This window comes from Acartia tonsa, chromosome 9 (genome assembly GCF_053477335.1).
Source record: "Acartia tonsa isolate MP-2025a chromosome 9, ASM5347733v1, whole genome shotgun sequence".
Taxonomy (NCBI): domain Eukaryota; kingdom Metazoa; phylum Arthropoda; class Copepoda; order Calanoida; family Acartiidae; genus Acartia; species Acartia tonsa.
This window is the reverse complement of record NC_137268.1, coordinates 38,326,788-38,352,964: the sequence shown is the minus strand read 5'-3', so window position 1 is coordinate 38,352,964 and position 26,177 is coordinate 38,326,788. Positions and strand designations below refer to the sequence as shown.

The window sequence follows — 26,177 nt, the reverse complement described above, 5'->3', positions numbered from 1 at the left end:
GACCTTTGGGTTCCATTCATCATATTGTCAACAAAACTAAGTTAAAAATAATAATAAACAATTTTCTCGTATTTATTCGAATCCGGTGGATAGGAGCCGGTTCTCATAAATACGAAAAAACTATGTCTAGCATCGTATTATATCCAGTTTTCTACGAATATAGAAATGTACAATCATAATATTAAAACAAGTTTTTTTAGCCGGTGCCTCCGGCACCTCAGGGCTAAAAAAACTAGTTTTAATCTTATAATTGTACTTTCTATATCCGCGGAAAGCCGTTTATAATACGATACGAGAAATAACTATTCTCGTATTCATTCGAATCCGGTGGATAGGAACCGGTTCTCATCCATACGAAAAAACTATGTCTAGCATCGTATTATACCCAGTTTTCTACGAATATAGAAATGTACAATCATAATATTAAAACCAGTTCTTTTAGCCGGTGCCGGCTTAAAAAAACTAGTTTTAATCTTATAATTGTACATTCTATATCCGCGGAAAGCCGTTTATAATACTATACGAGAAATAACTATTCCAGTATGGCTTTGAAACCAATTAATATCCGTTGGACTAAAACCGGTTCTCAGCCAAATCTATAAAGCATGTACAACATCGTAATACAAACAATTTTCCCTGAATATTCAAATAAGAATCATAAAATTGTTAGCCCGGGCCTTTGACCCCAAAGGGCTCACAAAACTGGTTTCAAACTTTTGATATCCGTGGAAAACTGTCTATAATACGATACAACAAAACACTTTTATTTATTTAAGCTTTTCTGTAATTATGTATTTTCCAATTATATTTTTGTCTCACTCTCAGATCATGGAAAATTTTCCTTTCATCAAGGGGTAATAATTAAAATGTTTGAAAGAAAAGATTATCGCTTGAATAGACGTAAACAGAAACAAATAATATTATAAAAGACCGATGAATAGTTTCCTTTTTGATTTGATTTGAACTGAAAATAGTTCATATTCTAACATTTTTTTTAAATCTGCCAAAAAATAGGAATTTATCTGTCTTTATATGTAAAATTTAGAGTAGCTAAATTGAATTTTTTGTTGTTGTAAACTTTTAATTTTTAAAACAGATAGAATAGGGGTGGGGGGTTTCAATTTTTATCCCCCCACCATCACAAGTGCTTCTATAGTGACCTCTAGGAGAGTAGCCACGATTATATATGAAATAGGTAAATATATACAAATGGTCCAATCAAAATTTATTTGGTGCTACAGCCTTTTCTCTATGAACTCTATGAAACTTTTTGACACTTCAGTAATTACTTTTTTGCCACCAGCTTCTAATTATCTCAACTGACGTTCGTAAATTCATTAGACCAACAAGTAAGACAATTTCCAAAAGTTTCGCAGCTCCTCCAAGTTCTTATTCTAAATTAGGGAACATTTCAATAAAACAAAAACTATTTTACACTCAAATAATCCGCAAAAAGTTTAGATAATTAAGAAAATTAACTAATTTTCTACAAAAAAAGAGCTTACAGAAAAACAATACATTTTGTTCAAATTGTCTTTAAATTATAAACATGATATTATTTCTTTTGGTACTTTAATTTTAATGTTTCATTTTTTTCTCTCCAAAGTTTTTGAGAGTATGTTACTCGAATCGATATATCATTACATGAATATTGTACCAGATTTCCATGTACTCTAATAAAGTGACGCTTGCAGCTGGCTAAAATAACGATTCCCCTCACCCACCCCTTCACCCCATTCCCTGACACTGGCATATAAATGAGGTCCAATTTAGCAAATAAATTGACGACAGATGGATGTAATTGTCAATATATCCATGTTATCATATATCCATTGTTACTTGAAATTATAAATATAACTAATTTCACTTATCCAAGTTTACTGAAATTGCATCCTAAGTTTTGCCACTTTTTTTTTCAGGAGAATTTAGATAACACATTATATCCAAGTTTAAGAAATTGATCCTTTCAAAACTTTCTTTAAATTTGGTAAATGGTACAGTTACAACATTTTGATATTGTAACTGATATATATATTAATAAAACTTCCTTAAAGCTATAAAGGAATTATTACCGAATTATGCAACTATTTCAGAGTTTCAGGTTTTCTAAAGAATTACTGACCAAATATTAAAATTAAAATTTTTAAAACTAAATCTTATTATTTGATTTTAGTTGGTGCAGATGAACGGCAACCCAAAGAAGTGAACATGGATAAATTGGCGGCGTTTTTAAGAACTGCTTCAGCAATTATAGAAGATGAATTAGGTTAATCTTTTAGTGCATTCACCCAAACCTATGTTTGACCTTTAAAACACTATGATAAAAATATGCTTTTTTTCACGGAAACTAGTTGTCTTGTAAACTATAAGAAATTTAAGGAAACCTGATACTTTTTTAGTCAAATATTGCGATCAAAACAACAAATGAATAGTTTAGATACTTCCCTAAAATTTCTTAAAGTAATAAAAAGATATACATACTGAAGTTTAATAACAGAATTACTTATGTTTTCAGATTCAATTCTAAATAGCAGGGCTTTTGACAGTTCATTGAGGTAATAATTTTATAAGCGAATTTCATGTAACAAATATGAAATTTAATTAAATTGTCATGTTCCTTTTATGTTAACTAATTTTCTTAAACTTTGTTCGGTCAATTATCAAATAGTATAAGAAGTATTTCAGTTTATTAATTTACCAAAATTTAAAAAGCAATATGAGGAAAAATATATTAAAAATATAACATTTACTTTCTTTTTGTGGACAATTGTATTAACTTACAATACATTTTTTTCAGTTTAGCTGAGGATAGTTTTAATGTGGTGGCGACCTTTTTCGTCTGCGAGCAAATTGCTTTCTGTTCTTTTGTATCGACTCGTCTGTTTCTATATTTCCGATGCTATTGTCTGATATTGAAAGACTCAAAAGTTGGCACAGTGTCCTCGGCCCCCTGGGTAGAGTTACGTATATCTATTATTTACTTTAATTTTTTAATACTGCAGATTGGAGGTTTATCAAAAGTTTATATTTCTTAAGTGATTCTTGCAATTTTAAGGTATAATGACTTGGATGATGAAGAAACTGAGATAACTCTTGTCAACACAATAGAGGTATTACATCAAAATTTATGTCTAAGTTACAAAGCGCTGTAATGTGTGTTGTTAAAAGAATACGTCTAAAATATAAATGATGAGAGGAGAAGAAAGGAAAGGAAACCCTTAAAAAAGAGATGAATTTAGACTTATTTTTATGATGTCACACATGACACTTTTCAGCGCTTCTCAAGTTGCCATAATCTATTTTTACCAAAAGTACCTCATTTTTAAATAAATTGCAAATAAGGGAATGGTAGATTTTCTCTAACCTCTGCGGGGGTCACTAACCATATACTTTTGGTGTTCTAAACCAGATCAGAGGGGATACCAAGTTTCAAATATGATCTAACCTAACCTGACTTAAAGCAACGAAAAACTACTCTCTCCCCTTTATTTCTAATCTAAAAAAAACTAAGTGGGGGATTTCTTTGTTTAATGTAACCCAGTGTCTCAGTCACTTTAAATACTACTATTATGTTCATTTTATCAAAACTATTTGACTGTAACAGAAAATGTTATAAATATTGTTATTACTGTTGATGAAAAGTCATGTAATGCTCTTTATACGCCACTTTTATTCTAGGTTGCAGATGGATTTAGAATCAGTGATCTTTCTTGGAACAGCTCAGGTACGATACAATGAGGTGTTTGTATGTGGGGGGGGGCAAGCGATTTCAAGCTTGTCCCACAATAGAATATCAAAATATGAATAAGTTTGCATGGAAGTTAAAAAAGATCAACTTTTGAGTTTCGAAAATTTCTAATATCTTCCTTTATATAGTTTCTTGGTGCGTAGAATTAAAGAAACAATTAGGGAGGGGACATGGGACTGTAAATTACACTGGTACCCAAAGTTTTATAAAAACGCTCTTTTATTCGTTGTCTAAAATACTTCTGGTACTTTTATTGAATCGTAATTGTTTGGTTCCAAAACATTGTTCTGTGATTCATAGTTGGGTAAAAAGTATCATAGCCTATTTACAAAAAATTTCTTATATAAAAACATATGAAATCTATAAAACTGCAATAATCTTGAATACCTTTCCCTTGTCACTGCAGATAATAAAACTTTTGATAAAACCAGGGATCCTAAGGGATAAGACAATAGACGATAAATTTATATTTATCCTTAATGATGGAAAACAAAATTACCCCCTCTTTATACAAAAGATTGTACCCTACTAGTTTAGAACCAACCTATCAAAATTTAATAAAATGGCCTTAGTTTTTGTACCATCATTGTATAAGATAACATGGTTATACAATTTTTGGGTACCAATTTAATTTTCAGACCAACGTCTCCTTCCTCCTGGATGAAACCAACTTGAGGGTAACATTTCATTTGTAACTACAAAAGTTTGGACCTTTTCCTTTGCTTTTCTTACAACAAAATACTTTTCATTTTTTTTTGATCATATGAAGGAAATGAAGTCATTCCTAAAAAGGACAGAAATTGCCTTCCTTGGGTATAGGACGGCTATTTCATTTCCTTTTTCTTGCAAATTCTCAGAAAGGAAGGTTATTTCTGTCCACTATCTTACAAATTCTCAGTTGAATAAAAATAATTAAGAAACATTGGGTTTCAATCTTCCTTATGTAAAATTAACATGATGTCTGATATGGTTCTCATATACCTTCATCAAGTAAAATAGGTGTAGAAAAATTATCTTCCCCAACTAATTATTTTCTACTTTTTCTAATGAAGCTAAACTTGAAATTAGAGGGTTGACCTGCCGCACCACCTTTCCTAAATTGCCCCTGGAGGCCTCTAAAAATATACATATATATATACATTTTCATACTATAGACAGCTTTCCGTGGATATTAAAATGCAAAATTATAAGATTAAAACCAGTTTTGTTAGCCCCGAGAAGATAAAGGCCCAGGATAATCATTTTATTATTTTTATTTTGATATTCGTGGAACATTGCCTGTAATTCGAGGCTATACATGATTTTTCAGTTTGGTTGAGAACCGGTTCTAATCCACTAGATATTAATCGGTTTCGAAGCCAAACTGGAAAATAAAATATATTATGTAACTCTCTAGTTTAAAATTACAGATTTCTTGGATCATTGATTTTCATACAAAGTATGTCATCCAAACTTTTTACTTCAAAATTTCTTCAATGACAAAATTTCAATGGAGTTATCAGATACAAAATATGTGCATTTGTGGTATCCGCCTTGGTTAAATGGCAGACACCCGAGTTCAAATGACTACGGCAGTGCGAACAGACGTGGACACATATATTATAGAGAAGCTACGCTTCTCTAGCAATCACTAAATAATAAACAGAGTCTATTCAGATGTTACTTTATTCAGGGTCTAAGGTTTACTAAAGATGTACAACATAATATAAATACATATGGATTAGGAATAGAGATAGTTAAAGGTAAATCATACAAGTGAAACATAGATAGTTGCAATGGTTAGGTAGATGGCTATCCCTGTCGGGGGGAGGCAGGATAGCCCATGGAACAGCACAATAGGTAGATAAGAATAGAGGGGTTGAGTGGTAGGTCTGGGTACTAAAAGGGAAGGTTTGATGATTACTGTGACAACAACAGTCTGTGTGGGTGGTGAATCTATCGGGTGAAGGAAGGCTTAGAACCTTTATCCTCAGGGCTGAGGTGGTGCTGATAACTTGGTGGTTGAAGGGGAAGGTTCCGGTGCTTAAGAAGGGAGAGGGAGGGGTCACACCCCTCCCTCCACTTGCAGGACAACTGAGAGATGCAATCAATACCGTTATCTTACATATTTGCAGGTGGCTTTACAATTGTAGAATAACAGAATTAGCTGGGTGCGTAGCATCACTATAATATCTTGGTTTCCGCATGGCCCAGAGTTGCCGAATACCACACATTGACAATATTTTATAAGCTTTAAATTATATAAGAATCTTCAGGGAAAAGACAATGGACAATAAATTAATGTACACCCACAATTATAATTAACAAAATTAGATTGGTATTTGTGGAATCGTACTACTAGTTTGTACGTACCAATTAATCAAGATTTAATGAAAGTTCCCGAAGTTAATAGTCCAATGAATTAAAATATGTATTGTTAAATTTAAAAACTAATATTAAATATTTATTTGGATGTCAAATTCAATATCCCCTACCAAAGGATGACGAATATTCATAAGTTCGATGCATAAAATACCATTATCACTTCAAATATATCTCTAAATAGACCGATGGACAAATTTAGACAAATGTGTGGATAGGGAGATCGTTATTTTAGCCAGCTACAAGTTTCACTTTATTAAAATACATGAAAATCTAATGTAAGATCAACTATATTTTTATTTAATGTTTATATTTGTAGGAAGTCAAATCTATGTTGGATTAGAGGGTAAACATAATAGCTGGTGTGATCATTTGCCTGTTCTTAACTCTTACAGGTATAAATCTATGTTGGATTGGAGGGTAAACATAATAGCTGGTGTGATCATCTACCTGTTCTTAACTCTTACAGGTATAAATGTATGTTGGATTGGATGGTATTTCTGATTCATTGGCTTAAAGCTTTGGTGGGTTCTTTTGATTGGTTCAAACTATAACTATCGAAACTTTTCAACCAATAATTTATTTTTTTTTCAATTTATAGAAATAGTTATTTTAGAATAGCTATTTCTAAAATATTGAAAAATGATTTTCTTTGCTACAAAAATAATTTGATGATTCTAATCGTTTCTGTTTTTAGGCTGAATCGTTCTGGAGAATTGGTTGGCGATAAAGAATACGCCAAATTCAACCTTCCTTCTTGTGTAACCCAGGTATAATTTAAATGTGATGTCAGTTATATAACAGAAAAATTACACAATATTAAAAACAGGGTAAATAACTTTTCTTAAATCATAGGTTGTCGCTTACTTTAGGATTATAATGAATAATGAGTCTTTATAGTAGTGAATCTATTCTATAATACGAAATGGCGTCCATTTGCCTTGAAGAAACGTGATTTTTTCGGCTGTTCTTCAAGGTAGACATCTGAAAGTTTTTTTGTGAAGATACTGCATCTAGAACGTGATTTAATTGGTACGTAGGCCATGCTACAAAAGAATAATACATATCATTTTTACATGAATGTTTTTATGACAATGAATATCTGCTATATAAGTCATTTTATCTGTTAGTCCATCCACATTTTTTTATGCTTTGCTACTTATGAATGTTGTCATCATCGTTAAAACATGTTAAAAACTGATTTTTTATTGATTTTTCACCCTTGCTGTGCACTCACTGTTTAATTTGTATGAAAAATGGATAGTAAATATTCTTCCTCTTTTCTCATTTTCAATAACACAGGGATTTTAAGGGATAAGACAATCAACGATAAATTGATAAAAATCCATGATAATTGATATTAAACAAGATTAACCCTTTTGTAGACTAAAATTATTGTTTGAAACATTAGGACACTGCCATTTTTGAAGTAAAATTTCAGTAAATATACCCAAAGTTTCTGATCCACTGAATAAGATAAAGTGGTTATAAAACTTTGGGTACTAGCCCAATGGCCCCTCCCTCCCTGCAATAACACCATTTGGCATGAAAGATTTAGTAAGGCCAGATATATTATGTACAGGGAAAGCTATTCAGCAATTTTCATGAGTCTCCGCTGGTCTAACAAATAATATCAAAGTTACTTTACTGCTTCAAAATTTTTTTAAAACATAATAAATTCATATAACACTTGGGAGTGAAGATTTTCTTTTGTTTATTTATTAATTTATGTCAGGTTTTAAGTTAGGTTATATATAGTGGCTTACGGTATGGGGTAGTTTAAGGGTGTAAACATCCATCTTAAGAAGGCTCCTTTTTTCACACCCCAATGGTTTTACACATTTCTTGAGGACGCTTCTATGTAGTTAGGCTGGCCCTTCCAATTTATAATTTATTAAGAAATAAGAGGGTTTTATCAGTGCTCAACTGGCATTTTTTTTTGTGAAAGCACTGAAAAATTACATTTACAAATAGAAGCAGAAACACCAAAAGAAAGAATTATAAAGGAATTAACAATGAATGAAAAAGACAAATAATGTCTAAATTATATAGAAATATAAGATTTATGTTCCAATATCTGAAATCCATAGATGAAAATGTAATCTAGAATTTAATACGAAGTATATGTGCGACTTCTACATAAATTAGGCAGACGTTCAATGCTTCTGCATTTCTAAATGGGTTTGAAACACAAAAACAAGGATGACAACATCAACAAAAGCGAAGCTCTAAAATTAGACGGTATGACAAATGAACATAAACACTTGTAGAATGCCAGAACTTAATAAGTAGAATATAAATTTTTAAGTGAAAACAATATCGTAAAAAAAATAAATAATTAGTTAAAAACATGATATTGTTTTAAAAAGTTATTGTGATTCTTTTATGTAAGATTTTTTGATTGAAAAGCAACACAGGTATGTTTAATTACTAAGGCCTGACAATTTAAGGTAGATAAAGTGTTTATTAAGATCTAAAGCTTCAGACATTAATCTTCTTTGTGTTACAAAATTATAAATACATCTTATGATCCTTTTTGACTTGCATAAATTTTAAGGCAATTTTTTATCTTTGAGTGCCATATTTTTAACAGCCTCTTTCTATTATTTCAGGTAGCTGGCCACAGGTCTGATTCCCAGCTGTTGGCCACTTCAACAGCCACCGGTGAAATACTGCTATTCAAACAGGAGAGGTACACACTTTTAAATTTAAATTTAGCTTTGACATTTTTTTAGAGAAATACGTAATTTAAAAACTCCCACGCACAAGCTTCAAACATATCTATAATACAAAGTAGAACGATGTCTGTCCGTCTGTCCGTCCCTTAAGATCTCGGTAACCACTGAACCGATCGGATTCTACTCTTCAGGGAATATACCTACTGGTCCTGTGGTGGTTTTATGCTATTTTCTTGGGGGGTGGGAAACCCCCAACCCCCCAAAAAATGAAAATTTCCCCCCCCCCAAAAAAAAATAATTTTCTTGAGAACACATTAGACTATGAGCAGCACCAGTAGTAATTTTCTTGAGAATACATTAGACTATAAGTAGCACCAGTAGTACTTTATTTTTTCTTTTCAATTACCCTTGGGGCAAAGTCCCTAGAGGCTAGGGGCGAAGCCGCTAGTAAACTTATATAACAGAACATTTGTTTAATAATACTAAAAAGGTTCTTTACTAAAAAAACGTTTTGGGTTTGAATAGTTTTTTTTCTTTAAGTTTCCACATCTAAATTAATTTCAGAAGAAATTAAAATGAATAGGATTTTTTATAATCAATTTAAAGTTAAATTTTAAAAAACTATAAATTCGTTACATAATCTACTTTGTGCAAGACAAATATTTCTGTTTTGAAACACATGATTTTTATTTAAACAATATTTTTCCAAACTTTTAAACCATAAAATGAATAAATTAACAGCATTTTTATGAGTACAGAAGGATCTTTTTAACCGCTAAACCGATATTAACCTCCCAGGTTTTTTACTTTTTTCTTTTTAAAAGTAAAACTGAAAATGATAAGGGGGGGGGGGGTGTACTCCCCCCCATTTATTTATTCTATGAATTACAAATAAACCCATGGTTTTAATTTTTTTGTGTTAGTTGATTTATGAAGAGATTAATTTTTATTAAAAAAAACAAAATTAATTTGTTTCCTTATAATTTAATTTTTTCTCGTTTTTTAATAATTTTTTAAAAATGCGCAAAATGAAGATTATTAAAAGCGAAGCTTTTCTATAATTAGGATCGGTTCGTAGGTCAGTACGCCACGGATAGTTAGCTCATTTCGTTAATTTAAGCAGGTACGAATTCGAAAGATTAGTACCTCTATGATCGTTACCAGAATGTCCATGCGTCCATTTTAAACATGTTAAATTTTTAACTATTTTATTTTCAACAACTAATTTTTATGTGATAAAATTATCCGATTGATCTGATTTTTGGAATACTTATAGCTATTACAACAAAGTACAATGTTATAAACGAAGCATCGTTATAATCAAGTCATAAAAATGTCCTAAAACATTATCCTGTATTTAGGCAGTTTTTCAACAAATTTACTTACAATTTGTTTCGATATTATACATTTATATTCTGATTATTTAAATCTGACACTCTACAACAAGTGTTTATGTTCGTTTGTCCTACCACTTCAGAGCTTCGCTTTTATGGATGTTGTCATCCTTGTTTATTAAAAAACTAAAGTACGTCTAATTTTGATTAAATTTTTAAATTTGAACTGACTATTCAAATTAATTAGAGTTATACAATTGTAATGAACTATACCTACAGGAAATGTTTATAGAAGTTTATTCTGTAGAAAACCTTGTTTTTTTTTATTTAAATTCATAATTATTCATAAACGCTTATAAACAAGGATGACAACATCCATAAAAGGTAAGCTCTGAAACGGTGGACTAACAATCATTAACTACTTTATTTACTTTTCTCGTATTCATTCGAATCCGGTGGATAGGAACCGGTTCTCATCCATACGAAAAAACTATGTCTAGCATCATATTATAAACCGCTTTCTATGAATATAAAAATGTACAATAATAAGATTAAAACCAGTTTTTTTAGCCCGTGCCTTCGGCACCGCGGGGCTAAAAAACTGGTTTTAATCTTATAATTGTACATTCTATATCCGCGGAAAGCGGTTTATAATACGATGAAAGAAATAACTATTCTATTCTAAATGTTAAAATATAATTTCAAGTATGGCTTCGAAACCGATTAATATCCGCTGGATTAGAACCAGTTCTTAGCCATACTGAAAAATCTATATAGCATCGTATTACAGACATTTTTCCACGTTAGCCCGGTCCTTCAGCCACTCGGGGCTAACAAAATTTAATTTTTTTATTTTTATATCCGCGGAAAGCTGTCTATAATTCGATGCGATAAATAACCTAGGGGTGAAAATGAGATATCCATTGGACAAGTAGAGAATTATTGTGCAGTGGTTGCGCTGCTCTGGTTAACAAGGCTCAAACTAATTGCTGTGCATGCCAATGGCATTTTAAGGTAATGTTTCTTGGACTAAAATGCATTGGTTTTATAAAAACAAGAGGAAATTATGTTCATATACAGCGCAGCAATAACAAGCTATTATAGTAAAAGACTAGAGGGAACATGAGCAACACGTAAATTTGCCCACAGAGCGTAGACCCTGTCCGATTTTGTATTTGGGCTTTGAAAACAACTAATAGCATAGGAAATATAAACACAGCCGAGTTCCTACAAAAGAACTTGCAGACAGACGAAAAGGGTCTCCACTCTCCACCACTTGGGGCAGGTAGTTTTCTGGATTAGTAACGCGAGAAAGTTACATAATTGCGGCAACAATGAAATTGTATGTCGACAATGACATAATACAAAAGGTTTAGAGAGGATTGGAGTGCCTCTAAGAATAGTTTAATTTCAGTCTAAAATTTGATTTTAATTTATGTTTTGTTTCAGGCTTTGGGATACAAAGAAAAATGAACTAGCTCTGGAAAGGGTAACACTTAATTATATTAAACTAGGGGCTAAGCCCCTAGAACCTCTGGGAGGGGGGAAACTTCAAACCTCATTTTTAAATTGTGCATGATAATTAGTTGCGCCAGTTATAAATAAAACTGAAAGAAAGATATTTTATTCAATATTAAATCTATAATTGAAGAAGCACATTTAATATACTAACTAAATAAAATATCTTAAGAAATATACTAAGTTATCACTTTTCTTAAAATATGTTTTAAATAAAATATGATATGAATTGGCTAGAATTTATTTTAATTTGCGGTGGAAAAATATATCTAACTTCACTTTATTTTTACCCACGTGTAAAAATAAAATGAAATGCATTAACGCTAATGACGCGGGTTAACTCTTTTTCATATCAGTTTTTATTTAAATTTATGAATGGTATAAAGCAACTGTTTAAAACACTTAGTTACAAGCAATTAGCACCTTTTTAATGGCCAAAACTTTACTGTATCTATGAATGTAAAAATATATGGAAAGTTTTTTTTATAGTATAATAAAGTTTTAGAGAAAAATAACTTTTTATAAAAAAATATTGAATTTTATGAATTCTCCAAATTCTGAAGAAATCGTAGTAATGAAATTTTTTAGAATTTTATTGAAAAAGACTTCTTTAACCCATCCACGGCTTCGAGTAAGCCTTAAAAAGCCATAAAAATAAATGTACTAGCTCTTAAAATTGTCCAGTTACAAAAATATCTATTCATTAATTTAAAGGTCAACGGTCTAGGGAGGTCGAAGTGTAATCTAAAGTGTAATATTCTAAAACAAAATGAAGCTACATTCATTGCAATATAATATATACATTTATTTGTAACGTTGAATTTGTTTAGCCAACATACTACAGGGTCGAGTTTTATAAATATAGTTTAAAATTATAACATTTCTGTTTAAAATGATGCTTTCCCTCAAAGCGCCATTCGAACACTGAAACCTAGATCCCCTCACTTTTGAAATAATAAAAAAAAGGAAAGGGGTGGGAGGGATCTCTAGGCTAACCCCTGTGAAGTGCAATAACCCTGCAGGACAAGTACATTTGGTCTCCCAACCCTGCGGTGCTACTCAGTACCTAATGTAAGTACTAGGGTTGGGCCGGATACTTTTTTGGCCGGATACTGGATACCGGATACCGGATATCAGGCTGATTTCAAACGCCGGATATCCGGTAACCAGCCGGATATCCGGCTAACGCCGGATATCCAGCAAATATCCGGTTATCCGGCCAAATTACCGGATATCCGGCCGGATAACCGGCCAAATTACCAGTTACTAAGGTAGCAAAAATTTTTTTTTTCAGAAATCTTATATAAATTTACATAAAGTTAAACTTGTTCAGAAAAAATGTTCTTCTAGCTTCAATAATATGAAAATTATAGCCATTTAAAATTTTAAAAAGCAGAGATTTTTGGTGTAAAGTATAAAAAATTATAGAACCGGATATCCGGCCGGATAGTTACAATATCCGGTATCCGGCCGGATAGTTACAATATCCGGTATCCGGCCGGATAGTTACAATATCCGGTATCCGGCCGGATATTGAAAATGGCCGGATATCCGGCCGGATATCCGGCCACACCGGATATCCGGCCCAACCCTAATAAGTACCCAATATAACCTAACCTTACCTAAAGTAATAAACAATCCCCTTATATATATAGTTTACTAGCGGCTTTGTTCCTAGCCTCTAGGGGCTGTGCCCCAACAGTTAATTAAAAAAAAATGTAGTACATGTGGTGCAGAATCAACATCTTCTTTATAAAAATGTTTTTTTTCTGGGGTTGGGGTTGTTCCAACCCCCCAAGAAAATAACCTAAAACCACCACAGGTCCAGTAGGTATATTCCCTGAAGAGTAGAATTCGATCGGTTCAGTGGTTACCGAGATCTTGAGGGACAGACGGACAGACATCAAGCTACTTTGTATTATAGATATGAAGGGCAATTTCCAATATTCTCTAGACCTTCAAGATATGTGCAGAGCATATGCCAAGAAAACTGAAGTCGATTCGCAGCGGAGAAGTTGGAATTACTCATGCAGCTTTCTTACAGGTTCATATTTACAGTTTTAGATAGGGCTCGGCAGACGCGCATCAGCCGCGACAAATTCTAAAATTTCAACCCGTTTGGATGCTTTGGATTTTTTTGTTTGAAAAGAGGTATAGCCATCGTTGGGTCAGGTTTTGACTTGCTATTTTTATTTTGTAAATGGTTGATTTCACTGAGGCCTATAGGCGTATGAGGCGCGGCTGCCGAGCCCTCGTTTTAATGCAATGTATGTTCTATAAGCCAATGGTTATATACACGAAAACATAAATAGTTATTGCAAAAACATAGGTAAATTTCCTCAGTTTTTAAAATCAGGTATTTTTTACATTTCACAACTAAAATATGGGGTTTTACCCCCCACCCTAGAGTTTCTAGAGCTTAATTATTCCCCTTTGTAAATTTTACCCTTGGGGTAGAAATTCTTTTTGGCATGGGGTAAAATTTTTTCCGCGTTAACCTGGCCTCAAATGGTGAATCATCCCCAATTATTCAGATTTGAGAAAAATGAATGCTTGGACGTCCTTGCTCCCGGTAAAGACATTATATATAGTCTTAGATTAAATAAAATTTTCATTTTGATAGGTTGCGTGATTTTTATTTTATCTAATTTTATATTTTCTAATAATCTAAATTTGCCCTACTTCTTTGAAATGTATCCTTATATATATGTAAATGTGCGTACTTTATATAGATATACAATTACATTAGAATATTATAAACTATGTCCATTCTATTAAATCTTATAATTTATGATTTTAGCAACAAAGAATTCTCAGAATGAATTAATATTTTCCTCAAATTCGCTAAGAGGAAAAATTTATCAAAATAAAGAAGTTTTTTGTTCTAAAAAACACTAGGAAAAGAAAACTAGATATGCTTTAATCATCCTAAAAAATATCTGTACCAACCACCTTCAAAACGCGAGAAAATGGATATGTACCGTTTATAAAAGTTGTTGGAAGGCAATTTTTTCGATCGGTTTATTTAAATATTAGCGGCAAAAAATGACCCCTAGGTATCCCATTATACATTATTTTACCGTTTAGATTATGGGAAGCATTGATTAACTACTGCAAGGTGAAATTCACAAACAATTTAAAGCTCAATAGGATCCTCTTGAGAAAAATCAATTGATTAAATTGTGAAGATCTGAGATTTCAAGTTTTAACCAAGGACGTCCAAGCTTTTTTATTATCTTATTTTATTTGTGTCGGTGTTCAAAATCCTAAAATTTGTAACCTGGTAACAATTACATGGGAGGTAGGTGTATTTGTTATTTACCTTTGCTTTCAATCATTCATTTTTTTGAAGGATGACCCTGAAACCGTATTGCTTGCAACCGAGGCTGGAGTTCTCGTTGTGGCCGATATCTCCTCAGAACTTCTAGCTGATGGTGAGTTAAATAATTTTGAAACAAGGATGACAACATTCATAAGTAGTAAAACACAAAAAAATCATAGAATAGACATGGCGCTTTATAGAGCTAATGGTTAGTTGTCATTATACAGAAAACACAGAAAGAATATGCAGAAACTTAAAGAAAATAAGATTTGTCTATTTTTAAGCATGAACGACATACAATGTATAAATTGGATGCGCATTTTTCATAGGAATCTTCACCGAAAAATTGAGTTTTTTTTTGTATTATAGACAGTTTTCTGTAGATAGTAAAACAAAAAAATTGGGATTAATTTTAGTTTAGTTGGCCCCGTTGGCCCTGAAAACCAGGGCCAACTAAAATAGTATTGATTTTAATAATTTTTAATATTCGTGGAAGGTTGTCTGTAAAAAGATGCGATACATTATTTTTCAGTATTGATTAAAACCGGTTATAATCCATTGGTTTCGAAGCTGGAAAAAAAATATATGTGTTTAGGATGTGAGGAAGACACAATGTTCGACCCTGTCATCAGAACACACCAGGTATTAAGAGAGATCTGAAGTGATGGGACAATGGACGTTAAATTAATGCCTCCTCCCCCAAAGGAGGTCTAAGCTTTTTAAGAATGGAAAAATAAGAGGTTTCGAAGCTTGGATGGTGGGGAATCTAATGTATTTTTGAAATACTAAGGGTTTCAAAGTTTGATGGGGATATAAACATTACCCTCCCCCCAATTATTATTAACAAAATTTAACCATATCTTATAAGTGAAAAATTTAACCTGTCAAATATCAACCCTGAATAAGAAAGTTTGTAAGTCAACGAATGATTTTACACGTTTATTTCGGGGCAGTGCAATTTACTAGTTAATTTGTAGGAATTTTTACAAAATAAATCAGAGCTCTAACTTTAATAACAGCTAAGTAACTCACATTTCTCCAATAGCATGAATGAAGGACAGTGGGACAAACAAAGTGAACTAAAGAGTGTGGTTGCTACTAAAAAACTTTTAGAAATAATAAAAGAGTATTTTATTTGTTTTTACCTATAAAAATAATACAAAAATTTATATGTTATTACTTGATATTAAAGCGATACTCTCAGCTGGCTAAAATAACGATACTCCCATTCACCACCTTTATCCCACCTCTCCCCTCCTAATGGTCGAACGAACTGACCTATAAATGAGGTTCATGATAGCAACCTAAATTGACGAAATTTTACCTCTGTTATAATATCCATGTACAGGGTGTTTTTTTAATAGGACAAAAGTATTACTTTTTTCGGATCTACTGCAGTTCACGGTAAAACATTGCTGGTAACGAATATTGCTTAAAATCTATTAATTTTAAAGGCTGCTAGCTGCCAAACGGCTGAACGTACAGATCATACCCGCACACCATTTTAAGCAGTATAAGAAGGCCTAAAAATAATCTGGAATAGCCAAGATCAAATGATGCACAGGGAAAGCTTCACTGAAGAAAAAACGCGTAAAATAGGCCTTTTTAGCGCATTTGTCTGCGCTGCGAGATAATTATGCATAAATGTTTTATGGCTATTCCAGATTATTTGTAGGCCTTGTTATGCCGCTTAAAACAGTGTGCGGGCATGATCTGTACGTTCAGCCGTTCGGCAGCTAGCAGCCTTTAAAATTCATAGATTTTTGGCAATATTCGTTACCAGCAATATTTTACCGTGAACTGCAGTAGATCCGTATGTTATTTTTCAGTTATAAAGTACATTTGCATGTATGATAATATGTGGATATTAAGGCACACCAAAAATTGTCTTTATTTTGGTTATTTCCTGTGTGTATTTTCTTAATGGTTCTACTCTGTAATTAACTTTGTCCGTCTATTCATTCGTATATAATTTGGTGTATGTAAGGTGAGAATTATCTCGGCTGCTATTTAATATAGACTGCTGTTGAAGAAACATAATATTTAACTTTGTCTGTCTGTCTTTCGAATATGCTACAAAAAAATACTTCTTTCTTTTTTTTGTGTGACCACTGAAAATCGTATAACTCTCTTTGTTCGTTTGTCCTTCCAGCTTTTGTTTTAGCTTTGCTTGTTGTGGATATTGTCATCCTTGTTTTCTATATTGTCTTTGGTTTACTAATGTTTGATATGAAAACTTTTATTGCTGTTTATGTAAGAGAAAAATAAGAAAACATATAAAGAATTACTATAAATAATATACCTATTTATTTAACAATAGTTTCCCAATATTTAAGTCAATCTTAAACATGTGCGTTTAGAACAGGGGGTTGCCAGAGGGGTAACTACTAGAGTGGGTGAAAAAATGGGAGGGCAGGTCTTATTAATTTCAATTTTCAATGGTGTGTTGCGCACGCTTAAGCTTTGGAAGAAAAGAACTATGCAAAATCTCTTTAAAAAACAATTTTTCCTTGTAACTTAGGACAAATGTATCATTTTTCATCAATAGGACAAAAGCTCCTAACACTAAATAATGGCATTTATGTAGTTTTAAAAGAATTGTTATTTTTAAATGTGATAAAGACAAGTTGAATTTTAGGAACTTTCTATATATTAATTATCAATATTTTTTTTGTTTAATTATAATGTTTTTTTTTTATTTGCAGATCCATTCAGCCCCCATAAGTTGTATAGCAGTGAGCCCAATACAAGGAAATGTTGTAGCCACAGCTGCAGAGGATAAGGTGAGTGCAGGGATATTAAGTTGTATAGCAGTGAGTCCAATACAAGGAAATGTTGTAGCCACAGCTGCAGAGGATAAGGTGAGTGCAGGGATATTAAGTTGTATAGCAGTGAGTCCAATACAAGGAAATGTTGTAGCCACAGCTGCAGAGGATAAGGTGAGTGAAGGGATATTAAGTTGTATAGTAGTGAGTCCAATACAAGGAAATGTTGTAGCCACAGCTGCAGAGGATAAGGTGAGTGCAAGGATATTAAGTTGTATAGTAGTGAGTCCAATACAAGGAAATGTTGTAGCCACAGCTGCAGAGGATAAGGTGAGTGCAAGGATATTAAGTTGTATAGTAGTGAGTCCAATACAAGGAAATGTTGTAGCCACAGCTGCAGAGGATAAGGTGAGTGCAGGGATATTAAGTTGTATAGCAGTGAGTCCAATACAAGGAAATGTTGTAGCCACAGCTGCAGGGAATAAGGTGAGTGCAGGGATATTAAGTTGTATAGCAGTGAGTCCAATACAAGGAAATGTTGTAGCCACAGCTGCAGAGGATAAGGTGAGTGAAGGGATATTAAGGGATAAGACAATGGACAATAAATTTAAATAAATCCCTCTGTAAAATAAAATCATTTGTGAAAAAGTTCTTGAGAAAATGAATGCTCTGGGTACCAGTGTAATTTACAAGCCAATAGATTAATGTATGGTATCCCGAATAACGATAAACAAAACTATCCTTGTGTAATTTCAAATTATTCATGAAAAAGTTTTAAAGTGTTTAATTAGATTTCATTAAAAGTACCTACAATTTGGAGCAAACAAATAAGATAACGTGGTTTTCAAAACTTGTGTACCAGTGTAATTTAAGTTAATTTATACTGTATTTAAATCAAACAAAATTATATTACAGCAGAGATAGGACGGTGGAAAACAAATTATATAAATCCCCAATTAAGATAAAAAAAATCTCTCATTTATACATGCTGAATGCTGATTCCTAGTAGACAATACAGCTAATACAATCTAAAACAAATTACCAAATTACTATTTTAGACATTACAAATACTGAGCATAGTTCAGCCTGACTTCCCATTGGTCAGCTACAATCTAGACTCTGCTATCAAGTCTTGTGATTGGTCACCTACAAATGATTGTCTATTAGGTAAGGCTTACCATTGGTCAGCTACAATCTAGACTCTGCTATCAAGTCTTGTGATTGGTCACCTACAAATGATTGCCTATTGGGTAAGAGAATGGATTTAGAATAAAGGAAAAATCGTCATTAATTTAGCTTGCTAACACTGAACTCGTTTATTGATCATTTCGTTCATCCACTAGGAGGGGAGGGGATGAGATTAAGGGGGTGTAGTGGAAGGGGAAATCTTTATTTTACCCGATGCAAGTTTCACTTTATAAGGGAACATAAAAATCTGGTGAAATGATATAACCATCGGTAAGAGCTTCTTACAGTTTATTTACCAAATAAAAAATACAAACATGTTTTACACATATGGTTATTATGATTTCATTATCATTATTCTTTGTATTTGTTTTAGAAAATCATATTTCATATAATTAAGCTAGCAATATAATATAATTGATCTGTTTTTACCAAAATTTCTAAAAATCAGTTTCCATAAAAGATCTTTACAAGTTGTTTTGACTTAAAAAAGAAGACTTTTTGAAAACAAAAAAAAAGGTTTGACTTTTAGGTTTCTTGTTAAAAAGCTGAATTGGTAATTAAATTTTCATTGTCTTTATATAAGTGTGTGTGTTTCTCTGCGATTTGAACAAGTCACATTTATTTATTTTTTTTTTTTTTTTTTGGGGGGGGGGGTAAGATTGCAAGGGGCTACGATTCAGCCATTCCGATCGATTTTCAGCCTTTTTTTACTCCACATTGCTGGCTGGTCTTCTGTAAGTGGTGATTTTTGTTTAGTGATAACTTCTTTAACATCCCAAGAGAAATAGCTTCCGTTTATATATCTCCCCCACCTCGTTAGGTATCAAGGGGCGTAGCCGCTAGTAACTCATGTTTTATTCTAATTGATTAGCTAGAAATATATATGTTTTCTCTTTTTAGTTTCAACTAAAGAGTTTATTTTTTCAAATATAAAAAACTCTATTTATAAAAAAGATAATCGGATAACGAAAATAAGAATCATAACAAGTTTTCTTTTTATAGTTGGCGCAAGTGTGGGTGTTGTTTTTGTTTTTGATGTTACTCAAAATACGAATGGCCCAATTCATAGGTAAGTCATATTATTCATAACTATATGTATCTAACAGCAAAGCTACTCTAAATATAAGTGTTAGTAACTGTCTTTCATTAGTGTGGTATTGCCCATTTTTAAAGAAGCATAGACAAGATGTTTTACCCATCACTGCAATTCCCATATACATATATATCCCTTGCACCTTCCTCTTTCTTTCTTCTTCTCTTCTGTTCCCCATCCCATCCCATCCCTAGTTACACCCTCATTTAGACGTCTATATTTAACAGGATCCTTAATAATAACAAATTAATTCAATATGGCGTTATCCTCTAGGCAGTCAAGGGGGCCGAGCGCTGCGGTTAGGCAGGCAAGGATGTTTTAAATTTTCTAAATTGAATAAAATATTTCTACGTTGTATTTTTTTCAGAATAAAAGTTGGTCCAGGAAACATGAAGATACAGCTTAATGTTTTAAGATTTCCACCCTCAGATGGGTCAAGGTAAGCATTGGTGTTTACTGTTTATTAAGTTGTCGCTATTTTGATTAAGCACATTTTGAGAGAGGCTGAATTCTAGTCTTTTATTTCCTTTCTGTAAAAAAGTCGATTTTAGTTTTGAAGGAAAAGGAAAATTAGGAAGAGGGTGGGATAGTTTTTTTTTCCAAGGTTGATTCTTTGGGAGAATAGGGGTACCCTCCATCAAATTATTAATCTTCCCTTGAATTGTAGGAAATTTTACTTTTACTGTAAAGAAAACATGGTTTATTAAGATTTAGATAGAAACACAGGCGGACATCAAGTTACTTTTATATAAGGATTACACATTACACCTTACACTGTGTTCCAGAAAAGCAAAAAAATGACAAAAAATCATAGCGAGTGTATATTTTAAAATTTTGACGAAATTTTATTTAAGTAGTAATAAGTATCCATATATCTTTCAATGTAATGACGAAATTTTGAATATCTCCATCCTGGTTGGCACAGGATGCCAGCAGACCTGGCAGGGTCATACAGGTAAAGAGCAAAAATATTTTGTTTGCCTTAAACTAAGCATTTTAAGTTACCAAATACTAAAATATCCTATACTAGTACATACCAATATGAAATTTAAGTGTTTAAGTCAATTTCAGGGTCCAGGTATGATCCTGATCTCTCAGAAATCTTAAAACAGCTCTTGAGACTGCAATTTTTTACCTATAGACTTTAAATTTTAAACATAAGCTTTTCTAACAAGTATGTATGACCTACTGAAACTATATGAAAATCTGCCGCCGTTTTACCGCCGATCGCCGCCGCCGAAATTTATTTTTTGAGATTTCCAATCTCAAGTTTACATACAGATGAGCCTATTTCTTATTTATTTTCTGTGTGTAAATGTACGGAGGGAGGGGACAATGGGCTGTTTATTATAATAGTCCCCAAATTAACAAAATAGCGTTTTCTTATTTGTAGGCATAACAATTTGTGGGATTTTTATTGAATTTTGATTGGTTGGTTTATTAGTTGAGTGTCCAAACGTTTCAATCACTAATTGTAATTTAAAGAAGGGCCAATTTTGTGTATTAGCATTGGGAATGTACATTAATTTCTCGGCCATTGTATAATCCCTATAAATCTCTGATATAAGACTTTCATTTTATTTTCAATTTACTTGAAAGGAAGCATTTTCTATCTTAAACAATACAAATTCTACTTGTCTTTTTGAAAGCACCTTTGGAAAAAAATTGCTTAATATAAGTGTGAAGGGAGTAAATAATGCTAATTATATAAGAATATATATTTGAACTAGGAAACCACATAAAATTTTTTAAACTTCTAGCTTTAATGGGTTTAGATGTGGATATAAGTGGGGCATTACCCCCCTCCCCCCCCCCCCCCAATAAAAAGGTAAAATAGTTCAAATAAGAGCCTAGACATTTAGGGATAATCTTTATTTAAAACTTTTCTTTACTTTTAGTTTAATTGATTATGTGTTGGAAATAAGTAGAAAAATAAATTACTTTTATATCTTAAAAAATTGTTATTTTTTTATAGACCCAGTATCTTTAGGGCTTAAAAAAAACAAACTTCGCATACCTTCGCATACACAGGGTAAAGTTCTCTGATATTGTACATACATCTAATATCACCATGTAAGAGGATTTGCTTGGACTCTTTTGGTCTTAAAAGATCTGGAACCAAACGTAAAATTTTCATTAGAAGAAAATTGTCTATTTTACAGAAATCGAGTATGCTAAGAAAACCATCTACAATTACAACAAAAAATGGAGATTTGACTTCTTTTAAAGGCTAAACGTATAAATTATTACATACTGGTTCCAAAAATATATAATACTTAAAAATAGCTTTAAAAATAAGGGGTCCACATTGATTTGAAATGTAGTTTAGTTGACCTTAAAAATAGTTGTTTACAATGATGAAAAGGAACTTAATTCCATACCTCTGGTATAATTACACGTAAAATTCTTATTTTTCATAATAAAGAGCTAATTCTTTCGGCTTTATTTCCAAAAACTTGTGTATATTACTAAACAATTGTTTAAAAGTGTATTTTCCAAAATGTAAAAAACGATTTTTTGTCACTCGTGGAACATAGTGCCTTATTACTTATCACTAGGTTATTGATTTGTGTGTGTTTTTTCTTTATTTAAACAAAATCACTACTTTTAATTACTTTGGAAAATACATAGGAGACAAAGCAGATAACAAGCAAGGATGACAATATCATAAGTAGCGCAGGAACGTCATGGAAGTAGAAACTGTCATAAGAAGCTACATTGTTAGCAGTTAGCGAGATCCTTCGGTACAGACAGAAACAAAGAAAGATATCCTAATACTTTTATAAAAGAAAATTTTTTTTTATATAAAAAGATAAAAAAAAACTTGATTTTCTATTTGGGCATTCAGTTTAGACACTATAAATTTTGACACCTTGTAAAGCATTTTGGAAAACTCTATTCAGACACTCTGCAAAGCTTATTTGAACACTCTATTTAGACGCTCTATTAAGCTTAGTTGGGCACTCTATTTAGACACTCTATAAAGTTTATTTGGACTTTCTATAAAGCTTTTTTGGACACTATTTAGACACTCTGATTTTTATTTTGCTCGCCAAAATAAATTCCTTGCAGAAATAGTTTCACTTTGCAAGGCCATGGCCAAATAGATTTAAATGATTGTAATTCAGTCAGGGATGGGACAGTGGCAAAAATATTTGTTAGGTTTTGTCTTTGGTAGCTGGTGTATTAGTTTTAAGTGGAGGCTTGGTTTAGTTGGAAAGAAGTTTGTACTCTCCCTGACTCAATTCAACTATTGTATTTAAAAATTCATTAAATTTTCTTCGATTTCTGTTTTTTAAATTATGAAAGCTCAAATAGTTTCTATGCTTTTTCTCCAATGTCCCCCAAGGAGCTTTACCAAAAATGCGCTGTGGGGGGAAATTGAAATTTTTAATACAGCTCTGGACCAATACTAAACTTCCCTTATAATTGTGGAACTATCGGTCTTTTCTAACTGTTAACTTGATCTTTGCGAGCATACATTCAATTACATACAGATAAAATGACGCAATAGTACAAATTTAATTCATATTTAAATCAAGAGGATCTATATTTGAAGGGATGAGGAAGGGTAGAAAAATAGCCTAAAATTCATATCCAGACTTATTTATTATTAGCCTAAAACTTTTCTAGAACCTATAAGAAGCCTCACTTCAAAGGAGAATCATATCCTTCGCTACAGACAAAAAAGATTACCTCTTCATTAAATAAGAAATAAAAGGAAGACAAAACTAATTTAACCTCCTCCTCGCCCTCAGTTCTCCTAAAGGCCTCCAGGGGCGTAGCCGATAGCATCTACATAAAGGCCCAGAAGAATGGATATATTCTAAAACCATACCCAGAAGATAAAATTCCTTTTCTAAATTGGTTCAAACTAGATTTTCTGAAGAACAGACTTAAAAGATTTTTTTCCTTTGTTTTAAATATTAAAAATACAATATCTTTGTGGTATAAAAAAGTATTTCTAAACAATAAAAAAGATTATTGTTTAAAGAGAAGCTTACCTACATTAAGGATAGGTGCGTCCGTATTTCTGTAACGGTGATTTAGGTATTTTAGAATATTAGATTTAAAACTTTGCATGAGGATTTTTGTAATAAAAAGATACATTTTAGAAAGCATAGAATCTCTATAATTGTTACCAAAAGTTTGTAGGTGTTACAAAATGTAATTGGTATAATTTTCTTCCTTTATAATTTTGAGACCGATTTATGCTAAATTATTGGAGATAACCCTAATATACCATCAAATGATGCATGTGTGTCTATCTATTTGTCTGTGTGTAATAAAGGATCTCGCCAACCAATGAACCGATATGTTTTTCTTTACATTGTATCTTCTGATAGGGCATGGCAAGGTTTTTAAATATTTGCACTATTTTCTCCCAAAAGAATAAGTCTCTTTAACAATTAACTTTTATTTGGCTTCATAACTATACATAAAGATTTTTCTTGTTTAATTGTTTTCAAGACTAAATTGTTCTTAATCTTGATAGATATTAATATAAAGAAATGCTATAATACATTTTCCAAGGAATTTTTACTCAATCTAACTTTTCCAAATAGATGAAAAAGGATGGAACTATTATTATTTGGGAGTGGGAGGAAGGAAGAACAAGAGAACAAAATTTTCAACTTTGCAGAAATTGTCTTTTTGTGTATTGGCTAAAATATAAAATTAAAAAGAACTGACTTTTACATTTTACATGAACAAAATATTAAGTTCCGAGCCTGCGAAACCGTACTTTATTCCTGACTTTACCCCACCGTATAATGTGCCATATATATATTCCATTCAAACTTTTAACACGTTTCGATACACGAGTAGTAATTTGTAAGAAGCGCAGCGAAGACAACTTAAAATAAGTGTCTGTCCCCACGTCACTTTGTTTGACTGTGTTATCTAAATTTACGTCTTTTTTGTTTATTGAACAATTTAAAAAAATGCTTAATATTGAGAATAGTTATTTCTCGCATCTGTATAATACGATGCTAGACATAGTTTTTTCGTATGGATGAGAACCGGTTCCTATTCACCGGATTTGAATGAATACGAGAAAAAAATTCATTAATCTTAGATCTTCAAACTAATCATAACATGCTTATCACTGTTTCACTCATTGTTCTTCTAATCCGTTATTGCTGCGCTATTTATAAACGTGTTTGTCCTTGTTGATTTTATTAAAATTATTGTTTTTAATTATCAATGATCGTGTGTGTATTACCATCTACTTAATTAATTTTTATTGAATTTTTATTAATTTTCATTGTAAAATATTGTTCTTTCAGAATGACATTTTTATTATTGTCTTATTAAAAGTGTATTATAAAATGGGGGAGGGTTGTATTTTTTCTTCTTTTTCTTTAAACAAAAATGTAATGTGGAGGCTCTACTATCCCTCTAATATCCGTATAATAAAATAACAGGATGTGTGGTTTATCTGTGTGTCTGTACCGAAGGACTTGCTAACCGCAGAACCGATCGTGTTCTCCTTAACAGGGTAGATTCTTATAGGTCCCGGGAAGGTTTAACTATTTTGGGGGAAGATACCACCACCCTCTTAGGAGAAATCGCCCCTAGAAAAAAATTACCTCCAAAAAAAAGAAATTAAATCAAATTTTTTAAAACTAAATAAAAAAAAAATTTTCTTACTTTTAAAATAGATCTAAATTAAAAAAAAAGGTTTTGGGATTCAACTCCCCCCTACTCAAGTGCTCCTAGTAATAAATAAAGTATTACATATATAGAGTAGTAAGTTTTTTATCTGAAATTAGTGGCTACATCTTTGAACCCTATCGCATTTCAAACCTATTTAAGAATGTAGTAAACGATAGTTTATTATACAAAAAAAGAATTACATTTCTCGTATTCATTCGAATCCGGTGGATAGGAACCGATTCTCATCCATACGAAAAAACTATGTCTAGCATCGTATTATTTTCGTATTTCTACGAATTTATCCGCAGAAAGCTGTTTATAATACGATGCGAGAAATAACTATTAACCGTCTGATGGTAACAAATAATATACTGAAGCTATTTATAAGTGAGAGATTTAAACGTATTAACAAACCCTAGTTTAGAGTAGCTGCATTATTAAATAACACCGAAGGTACTTCCATTTTTGGGTAATTAATTGGGGAAGGACAATCATTTCCTTGTTGCAGAGTA

General features: G+C 32.0%; 1 protein-coding gene across 1 annotated transcript in view; it reads left to right on the top strand.

Moving 5' to 3' along the window:
- LOC145327531 (cytoplasmic dynein 2 intermediate chain 2) overlaps nt 1–26,177 on the top strand; it is a 31,229-nt gene that overhangs the window by 4,827 nt on the left and 225 nt on the right. Inside the window, exons 4-19 of the mRNA XM_080171076.1 lie at nt 2,174–2,266; nt 2,516–2,555; nt 3,056–3,110; nt 3,679–3,724; nt 6,429–6,504; nt 6,807–6,879; nt 8,722–8,801; nt 11,025–11,135; nt 11,571–11,610; nt 13,594–13,683; nt 14,992–15,073; nt 15,557–15,603; nt 17,667–17,744; nt 18,785–18,893; nt 19,917–19,983; nt 20,375–20,446. Coding sequence (XP_080027202.1) covers nt 2,174–2,266; nt 2,516–2,555; nt 3,056–3,110; nt 3,679–3,724; nt 6,429–6,504; nt 6,807–6,879; nt 8,722–8,801; nt 11,025–11,135; nt 11,571–11,610; nt 13,594–13,683; nt 14,992–15,073; nt 15,557–15,603; nt 17,667–17,744; nt 18,785–18,893; nt 19,917–19,983; nt 20,375–20,446 — 1,159 coding nt within the window. The remainder of the gene's footprint in view (nt 1–2,173; nt 2,267–2,515; nt 2,556–3,055; nt 3,111–3,678; nt 3,725–6,428; nt 6,505–6,806; nt 6,880–8,721; nt 8,802–11,024; nt 11,136–11,570; nt 11,611–13,593; nt 13,684–14,991; nt 15,074–15,556; nt 15,604–17,666; nt 17,745–18,784; nt 18,894–19,916; nt 19,984–20,374; nt 20,447–26,177) is intronic.